The sequence below is a fragment of the Harpegnathos saltator genome, unplaced genomic scaffold (assembly GCF_003227715.2).
Source record: "Harpegnathos saltator strain DR-91 unplaced genomic scaffold, Hsal_v8.6 scaffold59, whole genome shotgun sequence".
Classification (NCBI taxonomy): Eukaryota; Metazoa; Arthropoda; class Insecta; order Hymenoptera; family Formicidae; genus Harpegnathos; species Harpegnathos saltator.
In genome coordinates this window covers 83044-95488 of record NW_020230415.1, presented here as the reverse complement: position 1 = coordinate 95488, position 12445 = coordinate 83044, and the positions used below count along the sequence as shown (strand labels likewise).

Here is a 12445-nt window from a genome sequence, read left to right as displayed (position 1 = left end):
TGTATGTGTGTATCAAATATGCACCCTGTCGACAGATAAGTCGTCTCTGATTGCGTGCAACGAGATTATTCGCTTCGCGTCACGTTTAAGCGCGTCCGCGTTTTAGTTCTTAAGAGGGAGAGAAACGAATCTCCGGCGAAGTAATGACCAAAACTATTACTGCATTTGTTCGTTCCCCACCGTGAGCGAGGTGACAGAGATTGATTTCTCTTAGGTATATTATATTAAAGTTACGATACAATTAACACTTACAACGCAAACACGCGAGAAGAGTACAATTATTTTATTATTAGATCGAGAGTGCAGAACAATCATTACTTTGTTAAAATCTAGGATTACTTTCAGACATCGAGAGAGTCCCCGCTTCGTAGATCCGACTAGAAATAATTGAGCAAGCATCGATTAGAGAGATACAGCGTGTCCCAAAGCTAATATTCACTTTCCGACGGTAGATTGCGCGAAAATTCGATCCTTCCTTGTTCTAGTAGCTTAATTAAAAACAGGAAAAATCCACCAACTGACGAGAGAACTTTGATCTTCTTTCGTGACGCGTTCTTTTTACAATATCAAATCAAAACGATCTCGACCTGTCAACGTTGCGAATTGTTCTCATTCTCTCTCTCTACGGGGCTCTAACGGTGACTCAAACTGACTGGTTCTTCGGATATCTTAACGCCGAGGATATCCAACGAAAATAAATCGCTGCCGATAATTCAACGAATTATGCGCTTGTCGTTGAGGAAACGGACCGACCAGTCGTGGGACGCGCTGTATATATATAACCCTGTTCATTATTCACATTCGGCCAGCCACTGTCGTGTGTACGCGCGGACTATTATATATAATAATAGTTCAAACTTCAATGCCTGAGAAGCAAGAATAAGTGCATGTATCTGTACAAACACTTTTAAGATTGTAGCGCGAGTCGATATTTTTTTTATACGTGTGTGTTGTTAGCGGCCGCGGGGTAGACATAGCTTTAGAATCTCCCGCGTTACCTTCCACCCGCTGCTCTCCTATAGGGCGCAGTATATAAATATAAATATATACATACACATATATATATATATATATAATAGGAAGACGTTTGTGAAAATTGACGAATGCAATACTCAAATAAAGATCCTACCGATTACCGACGCGAGACGCACTTGTAAGTCGATTAATTGTCGAAACAATAAAGTCTTAATTGTCAACATAGCAGAAATATATCTCGCTTTTTCTTTCATCATCAGTTTTTATTGCGCAGTTATGCAATGTTTGTTCCAGTTTTTTTAAATTTCAGTTTAATCCCTAATAGGTATGTATTTATCCCGATCGTGCACTTTCGTTTCGGAAACCGATGCAGGATCAACCGAGACTCTTGCGATGATATGTTTTCAAAGATGAGATCAATAATTATCGTAATGTCATGGAATAATGATACCTGTTAATCTTGTAACAAGAGTTACAAGTAATAGTTAATCCTGTCGTTACAAAATTAACAGGCAAGTTACAAATTTACGTTAGAGGAACTCAATATTGCCTTATTGATCTTATTGTTTGACACCCATCATAATGGTACAACCATCTCAATTGAAAACGACGAATCGAGGATACTTTCAATGTTGAAAAAAAAAAAAATGCTTTCTACTGAAAACTTTTCCTATACATTTATTCTCTCAAGATAAGCTAATATTTGAAAGAAATATAAATTTCAGATGAGAATATATATATGAATTAGTATTTGATACATGAAGATACTCTTTCATCCGTTACAACAAAATATCTTCAGAAGATGCATCTGTCTTTAACCATCTTGGTTCCTCAATTACAATTACCTCAAACGATCTTAATATCGGTTCACTTTTTCATTATGAATTGGGAGATGATACCGGGAAATGTTATCATAGAGATCGATTAGTTTTTTAGCGAATTTATATAGGTAAACATATGTGTCTCAGAGGATGACGAAGAGCATATTTACTACTTCTTTTTGATATTGTACAGAAAATCAAGTCTCGAAATTTATAGCGTCCTCAAATGTATTTCTATTAATTGTATTCTTATCTCTTATGGATTGCGATGTTATCTCGAGGCACAGTACCCTATCGATTCAATAATGCAATTCAAGAGTACTTAACGCATTAAAACATTTTCGTGTAATCTTACGTAAAAATTCGTTGCCACTGAATCTTTCTTTTCTTTCCTTTTTATGACTATATGACTGTACAACTATATGTACGCTGTATAAACATAACGTAAAATTGATATAGTTAATACTATTGCTAATTACACTATTGCTAACAAATGCTAGTGTACAGAATGCACTTCTTTATATAACATTTGTATTAAATACCTGAAAAATATTACATATACAGAATCGACTCGATAGAAGCACGTACGGTAATCAAAGATATACTGAAATTTCTTCATGTAACCAAAAATGAAAAATTTAGCTCGATTAAATTTGTGAAAAATTTCTTTTTCGTTTTGTTGCTCATTCATTATCATTGCCTATCATAGCTAATATAACTCGAAGTTTTGCGATAATTATAAATTATAAAGTAAAAATGCATATACTTTTCAATACGACAATGATACGAACGCTGCGGAGAAATTTATGCGATTTCAAATTAATATACTTTATATATGTTGCTATTTTTTTTAGTGTCTTCAGAAATTAATTCTTGCGAATAGTCATGTTTTATAAATAAAAAAAACGAAAGCAATAAGTACAAATATGCACATTAATCGTTATTTAAATATGTTTATATTTTATATAATTCGTCATTGTCTAATTTGGAAAAACTATGTGAGTTTTCCTTTTTCGATTTCTTTTGGAAAGAAAATTTAATATATCGTGTCGGTTACAAGATGACAGAAAAGTAATAATATGCAACTGCCTTTTGCATAAGGTAATGTTGTTACGCGTCTTCTATCTATTGCTTATTAATTTGACAAAAGATTTTTTTTCAACTTGTTTGAGACATTCATTACTGCACCGATTGGTAGAAAGTATCACTCGTAATCGGCATTAGCGTGCCGTTTATCAGCACTTGCGGTCCGGTATAGTAACGCCATAACAAACTGCTACCTCTCTTCAGCTGGTTATTGGCTGTCAGATGGGACCAACACTGTATCCAGTTTTCGTAGATCGGCATTTGTGGTGGCATACCGGCTACCAATCTGGTGTGACAAAAATTTTTGTGGAATTAGTATAAATCTTACTTATTGACTGATTGACAGATGGTAGTGCTGCAGTGCAACAAAAAATATTAATATAAAATTAAAAAGAAATTATTAATATTTTCAAAGGAATATTATTATTATTATTATTATTTCAGCAAAATATACATTCGAGATAATGTTCTTATTTTTATCTACAATAAATGAATTTATAGTTTTTGATATTATATAATTTCAAAATGAATGTACAAGTAAGCGTAAAAATTGTTAATTTCTAATAAAAATAATTAATATCAGGATTTACTTACCCGCAGTTATTTACTGCCATACAATGTGATACCACCAAAAATGGATACGTGATGGTCGTAGCTAAAAACTAAAATTTTTTTCCTTAATAGCTAATATACATGAAACATAATATCTAAGATAAGTACATTCATTGATTACATAGATATTCGTAAAGTACTAACGATAGCTTGAAAATATACCGTATAAATGTATATCTTGATACAGCCAAATAATTTTATATCAAACAATTTTGTTGAATATGCAATTCGCTTACTTTCATGGTCGACGCGGTGTATGCTTTCATCGCTTGTTCGTGAACGACGTAATTGTTTAAGATATATGTGGAGGCACTGGCTAGTATCAAAACTGAGACATTCGCTATGAGACGCGGTATCAATCCTGCGTAATATCCTAGGAAACCATTTTCCTTGTAGATCTCCACAAATGAGTAGAATATACCACTGTTATAAAAATATGAGTGAATTTTGTTATAGTATATAGTAATAATTTGTCGTAATAACGACAAATGAAGCGAACAGAGAGGAAAGAACAAATATCCAAAGATTTAACAGCCAAATTATATTCTATCACAAAAATGAAAAGAATATGTGCACTGTGATTCTTAATTAACACAAGATTTTGCTCGTAATTTAACTATTAAAGACTTTGTATTATTTAATAATATTTTTAAACCTTATACTGTTTGTGATACAGATTGTGATACATGTTCTAAACGAAAGAAATTGATTTTTCTTCTCCGGATATTATAAACTTGCATTGTGATATTTATTCATAATATATACCGATATTTTACTTCTCTACCCACAAACTGTGCCATCATCCTTAATGAAATAACTTCCAAAGGATGACTAACTACGATCGCAACTATTCTACTAATTGTGTCTCTTGTAAGCTCACGTATACATTTCTTACGCCTGCAAATATAAGAAATCATATAATTGTAATTTATATTACATTTTTCATTTTTGCACTTTGCACATACCTCACGCTTTCATCTTCTTCATCCTCATCTTCATTTTGCATCACATCTAACTGCAAATATTCTGCAGTTTTTTGAGATGCTATTGTGCTGATTGTGTAAGAACATAACTTTGGTACCAAACCTCTATAGCAACCCGTGAAGCCATCTACTCTTTTTATATGTCTAACTGAAAAATAACATGAAATAGATAATAGAACAAAATATAAGGTAGTTAAAATAAAAAATATATAATATAATAAAAATAATGAAACTTTCATTTCATTTGCCTTATTTAAGTATTCCTGATTCTATACAGATTTTTAATTAAAATCAAGAGACACAGTTGTGTCTTGCACCAAGTTCATGCGCAGCAACAGCGAGGCGGATAATATAATCTACTGCAGATATAATATAATGCAAATCATAAGAATTTAATTTAATCTGAAACTTACCGTATGCAAAAATATTAGGTAATTTTAATGCTGGTTTTCCAAATAAAGTTACAGTTGGTTTTGGGGGAATAGGTTCATGTCCAATCTGCAGTATTTTATAAGTTAGCTATATATTATTTATTGTCTCTTTTATTTCTTTATTATCTCAAAATTTTTTTAATGTATGACACCCTTATGTGAAGATCTTATTGGCTAATAAATATTATACATAATTTTACCTGTATCAGAACTTTGGCATATTCCATAGGATGAGAAACCACATTTATTAAAATACGGCTGGCTATATCTGACCATAGGACCTCTGGGTCTTTTGGTGGTGGCATGTTTGATAAATGTTTATATCTTCTTTTTCCTAGGGAACATAAATAAATTAGATAAAATTCACAAGGACTTATTCTTAGCAAGAAAATTTATAGATATCAAAACCGAGATTTATTTTTAAGAATAAATCATAGTAGAACTTTACTATACCTTTGAGAAACTTTTTCAAAAACTTTCAAATTCTATAAAATTATTAAAATAAATAACTGATAATTGTGGGAATTCGCGATTAACCCAATATCTGCAAAATAAATCATAAGTATTTTTAAGCGTGGATTGGCTTAAACTACCATATTCGTTGTTACTGAAAAGTAAATGCAGTACTGACATAATATCAAAATCAAATTAATACGTATAAAGTATAACTATAAATCAAGAACTTATGCTTGACATTTTTTCGTTCCGAGTTACCTATTTTTCGCGGAATTTTCGTGCCGTCTTTCGAACCAATGGAGAGTGGCCGTTGACGGCGATCAACAGCAGCAAGGTTTGATGTCGCCGTGGTAAAGTATTCTTATTTACTTCCAAATGCAACAAATGTTGATGTCCTTTTTTAGGACAATATTGTCACATATGAACTCTTTGGGTGCTCTCGAAGACTGTCTCGCACCTCGATGGAGCTGTGCTCCGAATGACGATCAGGTTTAATCAGATAATACGCGCAAGAGCAAGTATATATTGTCGGGAGTGTATCAAGATTATCTTTCCGTTTTCCATGCACCAGCTCTGTTGAAAACGCTGCCCTAACGATATCGTCCGTCCGTACCGATGAAAATTGTATTTCATCGGCAATTCATTCCGACGACGACTTTCATTTCGTGCGGTAATGATCTTTGACACCCGGCTGGATTTACTCAAATTGTTTGCCGTATTACGTGAACGAAGATAGGTATAAATTTCACTCGGGATTTTAGCACTATTCAAATGGATACTTCTCGCAAAAGGTTGACAGAAAACACGACGAGCGATTGGCGACATGCATTACGAATCGTGATCTTGATTCGCTCTCGTTGATTGTGACGTATATTACATAATAATCTTGACTATAACCTTCAAATATATCGGATCAGTCAGCCGATGTAGTTCTTAGGACGTAAGAAATTCATTCAATTCTGTTCGTTTTGATTCTTTTTACTTCCTTGTCACGTCATTCATACTTTTCAGGACGTTTGTTAAAGTTTTTTGTTCCACGTTGTCTCGTGTAATCTTGTGATACGATGACGCAAGCTAGTTTTATTTTTCTTTGAGTTTGTAGCGAGCTATTTTATTGTTACGCGAATTTTATAGTAACTTTAACGCGAGAGTGTTATTAATTTCCTCCATTGTTGTTTGGTTTCTCACATGAACTTTTCTGTATGTTTCAGTTTGATGGACAAACCCAAGACTACAAACAAGTTTGTTAGACTTGTCAAGCGAAACTTTATCAGCGTGATCTTTCCTACAGTTACTGTGCTCAGTATCTACGCGGATTTGAGGCATACCGCTCGTTGGAAGCAACAACTTGCTGAGAAAGACCAAGAGAAACAACAATGAGTGGTGGCAATATATTTCAGACACAGAAGCACATCTGGAAGATGTACTGGACACTCATATTTCCAATAACAGGTTTCTTTCTTGGCTACAAGTTTGACCGACTGGAAACAGAGAGAATGACGATGTTCCGAGATAAATCTGCTCTATATGGCAGAGAAATGAAGCCAGGAGAGTCACCTTCTTGGCCATATTAATTCTGTACTTATTGTTTCATTCAACAAGTAGCAGAATCAGTTAGTCCTATGTGAGTCAACAAATAAATGCTCTAATATACAAACAACAAAGATCGCAAATGTATCTGACTAATATACATGTAGTTTAAGCAATGATGCAACAGGTTTATTGATATTTATATATTTAAAGTTAATTTCTCTTTTTATATTTCTCATTGGTAATAGTTTTATGCATTGTACTTTAATATTACAGCAAGAAATATAACAAATGACAATGCGATTTTGTGATGAACAGATAGTGAACACATGATTTCTATTTCTCTAAATTATCAGGTTTGATATGTACAATCGGTCAAATAAGAGCGTGGTCGGGTTAATTTATAAAAAAATTTATTAAATAAAATTTTTAAATACATATATGCATTGTATTCGATGAAAATAAGGATGCAATTATGTCAATAATCCAGTCACCACCGGCGTCGATAATTGCCTGGCATCTCCGAGGCATACTTTCGACCAAATTGACGGCGTATTGTAGCGGCAAGGACCTTCAAATAATTGGATTGGCTGTCGCAGTCGCCCGATGCAAATCCCATTGAAAATGTGTGAGCATACATTAAGCAGAAACTTTGTGGAAAACGTACGTACACTTTGAAGCAGTTATTTTGCGAAATTTGTCGGATATGCCGTTATTGACATAATTGCATCCTTATTCTCATCGGGTACAATGTATATATGTATTTAAAATTTTTATTTAATAAATATTTTTATAAATTGACCCGACCACGCTCTTGATCGACTGTATACTAAGCTTATGACTATACCTCAAGACTATACTTAACACTTTCAATGTTATTTGTTTATATACACTTACGAAGCATTTTATAGAAAAAAGCATTGAAAGTGTAAATAATTATATTTAATAACTATAATATACTATAAACCTGATCTATAATTATATTCAGTGTTGCACTAAAACTATTGCAAATTTTCATGTAAAATCTCATCTATTCTTCAAATATAGTTAACAGTAAACTAATCCTTAGATCATCAAATCTTCAGTCTTTTAGGAAGCGGCGCGTGTGCAATAATAAGTGTGCCGAGAGACGGAACGTTTGTTAATGGAACATAGTAAATATCTTGTTCTTAACCTTCGAGTTCTTCGTCTTTTGCTTCATAACGATATTGCACTGGATATTCTCCTTATTTTCAGTCGACTCTTTGGTCGCCAAATTATACGCCTGTCGCTTCTTCTGCAGCCACTCATTAGTCTTTTCATTCCAGGAAACTGGTCTGTCCTTCAAACGACTGGGTGCCTTTTTATCAGTCGCCAAGTCGAGATAAGAGAATTTCTCCTCGTTGGTAGGATTGTGTTCCGGATTCGGTACCATGGTCGCTGGAACTTTGTCTGGTCTGCAATCCACGAGTCCGTAATTCTGGAACTTGGTGTCCCTATCCTGTGTGGCGTTTATGTTCTCGCTAAGTTTACGAAGGACCTTTTCCTCTTGCAGCTTCTCCTCAGGCATAATTTGCACTTTTGAGACAGTCTTATAATTCTGTTTGTTCCAACGCTCGCTTGCTGACCTTATAAAAGCGTACGGCTTTTTATAGGCTTCCGGATTGAAACGTTCGGACGTCTTCACGAAGGACGAATCTCCAGGATCAGCGGATAACGTGGAATTGAGGTCGTCGTTAGATTCTTTGAGTCGTTCTTTGAATCTCATGCTGCTATATGAGTTAAGCTTATTAGAAGATGAATGTCTCGACCAGTAACTCTTCGAGCGTACAAAGTTCCTCGGCTTCTTTTCAAGTTCCTTGATTCTCTCGTATGAATCGACAGGTGGTAGAATGTTCCTCGGTTTCTCCGATTTTGCAGGCTCGTTCGCTTGAACGATGCTCGTGTGTTCATTTCGTTCCAGCGAATGATCTTGCTCCTGAGACTCTCGGAATTCGGATTTCGACTTCCGCCCAACTTCCTTGAGCCTTTTGTTGACGTTCCGCAGGTCTTGCTGCTTCTGCTCACATTCTATCTGTCTCAGCTTGTCTTGCAGTAACCTCTGCATGATTTGAATTTCCTTCTCCCTCTGGAATAACTGTCTCTCTCGATTCTGCAAGTTCATTTCCTTCGCTATCACGGCGGCCTCACGTTGCCGCAGCGTCTCGATCTTCCGCAGCCAATTCTCTTGGAAGACTTCCTCGCTAACTTCCTCGGGCGACGGAATCGCCGCAGTGCAGCCATTCTTGTAGCCGTGGTGGCAGAGATCACTCAATTTGCTGTCAGTATTCGAGGAACTCTCGCTTCTCTCGTCGATTGACATCAAGCTGTTGACCCTTTTGAAATGTCGTACAGGATAAAATGAATCCTGTGATTTAATTAATGTTTGATATTCTATTTTTTGCATATTCAGATACTCTTCGATGTGAGTACAGAGATTTTCCTCGTCGTTTTGATATTTAAAATCGTCGTTCTCGAGCCGCTTGTCGCATACGGTTTCTCTGTTATTCATTATATCTTCCACGATTTTTACATCAGTTGATTTGCAATGCATGTCCTGCACGCAATATTTCGTCGATTCTATGTATTTTCCATGCGAGAGCGATGAAGCATCCTCAAGGTTTTGCTGATTCTCCTCGGATGCCTTTTCTTCAACGATTCTTGACGTATATGTCAGCTGGATGTCGTCGGTCTCCTTGAGAGACGAGAACTTTTGTGCCGGGTATTTATTTATTTCAGGCACGATGTACGTCTCGACTCTGTAGAGAAGTGGTTTCATCGACAACATGATGACCAATCGAACGGGTCCCGTCGATCTTTCGAAACTTAGAACATCTCTAAGTTGAATAAAAGTTTCCTGCATATAACAAGAACACCATTTAGTTGTTATAACGTTATAAATAAAAATTATAATTTTACAACGATATACTTATATATAAAGCTGAAGTAATAACGATTGAATATATGTTATTCTGTTTTGTCTATATTAATCTTTTAATATAAAGTTATATGTATTAAAATATCTATTAATATATTAGATTTATTGCTTTTATCGACAGTGATAATAACGACGCGATGGAAGCATTCGAATTTTTCAAATCGTATTCAAACTTGTACTATGTACAAACTATGCAAATTGTTAACAGTGAAAGTGTGAGAGAGAATTGGCACATATAATGTTTTATAATATACTATAATTTACTTGTGATACTAGAGAACACAATAATTGATACAATGTAAAAAGAATATATTTCGTACCTTTTATCCGTTATTGAAGAGTAATTATTTCTTATGTTTTTACAACACTCAAAAGTCTTTACAACACTGAATCATTGTTTCGGAATCATGTTTCGGAATGTAGTTTTTCCTTTATCCTTGACGTTCTCGCCTTCTTATTCAAACTGGACTGTTGGAACAACGTTCGTCTGGAGAAAGCGTGGGAGAAATCCGGCGTCCTCTACCTGCGTTATTTTCTGACTGGTCATTCCATCGTACTCGAGATTTGATTCGCTCGGTTCCTTTTAAATCTCAGCTCTGTTGAACCCAGCGGCTGGTTTTCTACCTGCGGTGTCTTGTATTAGTTATACGTAGTATAACGTAGTATTGCAGTATACGTATAACGTATCTCGCATACACATGTCTCGCTTGCACATGTTCACGGAGCGTTTGATCCTTGAAAGAAAAGTGGAACCTTGTCAGAAAGAAAGGTCAGTGATTTACGGGCATGTTAATACATTCGTAACCAGCATCATGTGTGTGTAATCACCGATCGTTCATAAAAGGTCAGTTATGTATGTGTGACAGCGATACATTTTTTTGTCCGTGTTTATATTATCCGTATCAAGCTAAGTCTGTTTTATGTCATTGTAGAGTAGAAAAATTAATTTTGACGGACAACGTATTAATAGTATATAATAAATACGGGACGAATCAACAACCAAATTGAAAACATGAGTCAGCGAAATTTTAAGTGCAGTTAACACTGTACAAATTAATGTTTATTAAATATCATAAATCTATGACCGTCTAGTTGAACTTTTCGCTTTTACTTCGGACTTTTCTTAACTTTCAGGTTTTCTGGTGAGAAAACCTGAAAGTTACAAAAAAGAAGCTGAAAGTTACATAAAAGAACATCACTAAATCCATAGTTAAATCTGAAAAGATTAATGGTTTGAAAAGATTAATGGTTGGTAAAATATTTTGGGAAATTTCACATGATCAAGGTTGGTAGAAAATGGAATTTTCTATATATATATATATATATATATATATATATAGATATATATATATACATATATATATAAGATAAAAGATAAGATAAAAATAATTTCTATTTTTTCGAAAAATTTCCTGAACTGCAGATTAGTATAATAAATTAGAGAGGAATGAAATATTACTTATCTTATTCTAACTTATTGCAACGTATACCAGTTTAGGAAGTCTTTCAAAACAGAATTTTAAAATAAATAAAAAAAGAGAGAAACACACATATTTATATGTATATCTGTATATAAAAATATAAAGATATCAAAAGTATTAAGTTTATATATATTTTAAATATATATTTGTTAAATATAGAAAATAGCATTATAACATTCGGGTTCTTCTGTTCATCCCTTGATTTATATAATCAAACATTTTTAACGATTTAATTTAATTAATTTATATTTTTCCTTTTTACAATCTCGTCTCATTCTTTAGTCATATTCTTCAGTCAGTTCTTAGTTCTTGAAAGAATTTATTTTTTATATTTTTTATTATCTGATATACGATTTTTGATTACTTTGCTGAGTGCATACGAATCTTATCCGTTATTATTTAACTGATCACTCAAGAAAACGATAGATGGTTTGAAATGTTCCGCGCGATATGTGATGGACATTTCAGAATTTCCCTTGTTAAGTTGGTGATAATAAATTTTCCAGATTGTTACCGTGAGTATAATCTTTTTTACTATACTTTGGAATCTCTAGAATATGAAGAAATTCTAGAAACAAATATTGAAGATACGTTCTCGGGAACTACCAGGTGGCAGCAGCGGCGCATTTCCTGGAGAAGTATCGCAGGGTGAGAATTATTCTAGTCGATAATATCCTATCGGGGAATATTGCGATATATTGAAAATATTCTGTCACTAATTTACAAACTAGAAAGTACTGTTCATTGAGCTTACCTCGTGCATTTTATCGGACCAAGTTTCGGTAAAGTGCGCGCGCATATCGACGAGACGCACGTTACGCACATCCGCCACTGAAGAAGCTGAAGGTAAACGATAGTAAAAATCTTCCGACAACGACAGTCTTCGGATTGTCAAATATTGCGGTTGATATCGTATCTGCTGTTCATAGTTCGAGTAGAAAATCTAATTGAGTTTTCCATTGAATGGTGAAGTGGACAATCAACCTTACTAATGCTGCGTTTCATATATTTCTTTGTGCCTGAATCGAGAACTTCCTACCCCCTCTGCCTTCGACTTGTAGTTACGGTCCTGTGGCAAGCCGCCATTTTATGCGCATCGAGAAGACAAGGCAGT

At 34.4% G+C, this 12445-nt stretch overlaps 3 protein-coding genes across 4 annotated transcripts; 1 reads left to right on the top strand and 2 right to left on the bottom strand.

The window, feature by feature from the left end:
• Positions 1 to 1947: 1947 nt before the first annotated feature.
• Positions 1948 to 5814, bottom strand: LOC105183852 (Mitochondrial carrier homolog 1). 2 transcript variants are annotated; one of them, XM_011142256.3, is made up of 9 exons: positions 5623 to 5814; positions 5362 to 5452; positions 5109 to 5242; positions 4891 to 4975; positions 4460 to 4625; positions 4260 to 4391; positions 3731 to 3917; positions 3477 to 3544; positions 1948 to 3168 (listed from the first exon to the last, which is right to left on the bottom strand). In XM_011142256.3, exons 3-9 carry the CDS (start codon positions 5211 to 5213, stop codon positions 2976 to 2978), a joined length of 936 nt encoding a protein of 311 aa, XP_011140558.1. In that variant the 5' UTR covers positions 5214 to 5242; positions 5362 to 5452; positions 5623 to 5814; the 3' UTR covers positions 1948 to 2975. The 2 variants fall into 2 exon arrangements, with proteins under 2 accessions (XP_011140558.1, XP_011140559.1); XM_011142257.3 differs by lacking the exon at positions 5362 to 5452 and having other exon boundaries at positions 2976 to 3168; positions 5623 to 5799.
• On the top strand, positions 5636 to 6940 carry LOC112589736 (uncharacterized). Its single transcript, XM_025304141.1, has 2 exons — positions 5636 to 5714; positions 6576 to 6940. The coding sequence occupies exons 1-2, from the start codon at positions 5704 to 5706 to the stop codon at positions 6742 to 6744; spliced, it is 180 nt and encodes a 59-aa protein (XP_025159926.1). The 5' UTR covers positions 5636 to 5703; the 3' UTR covers positions 6745 to 6940.
• A 649-nt stretch (positions 6941 to 7589) lies between these two features.
• LOC105183854 (uncharacterized protein PFB0145c) lies at positions 7590 to 12183 on the bottom strand. The gene is made up of 2 exons (XM_025304142.1): positions 12086 to 12183; positions 7590 to 10584 (listed from the first exon to the last, which is right to left on the bottom strand). The coding sequence occupies exon 2, from the start codon at positions 9773 to 9775 to the stop codon at positions 8036 to 8038; it is 1740 nt and encodes a 579-aa protein (XP_025159927.1). The 5' UTR covers positions 9776 to 10584; positions 12086 to 12183; the 3' UTR covers positions 7590 to 8035.
• Between the last annotated feature and the right edge of the window lie 262 nt (positions 12184 to 12445).

Coding starts and splice junctions, on each gene's coding strand:
- LOC105183852 (XM_011142256.3), bottom strand. CDS start 5,213: ATGCCACCACCAAAAGACCCAGAGGTCCTATGGTCAGATATAGCCAGC. Junction 3,918..4,259: donor GGTAGAGAAGTAAAATATCG/GTATATATTATG, acceptor TTTTTATAACAG/TGGTATATTCTACTCATTTG. Junction 3,169..3,476: donor ATGGCAGTAAATAACTGCGG/GTAAGTAAATCC, acceptor TTGTCACACCAG/ATTGGTAGCCGGTATGCCAC.
- LOC105183854 (XM_025304142.1), bottom strand. CDS start 9,775: ATGCAGGAAACTTTTATTCAACTTAGAGATGTTCTAAGTTTCGAAAGA.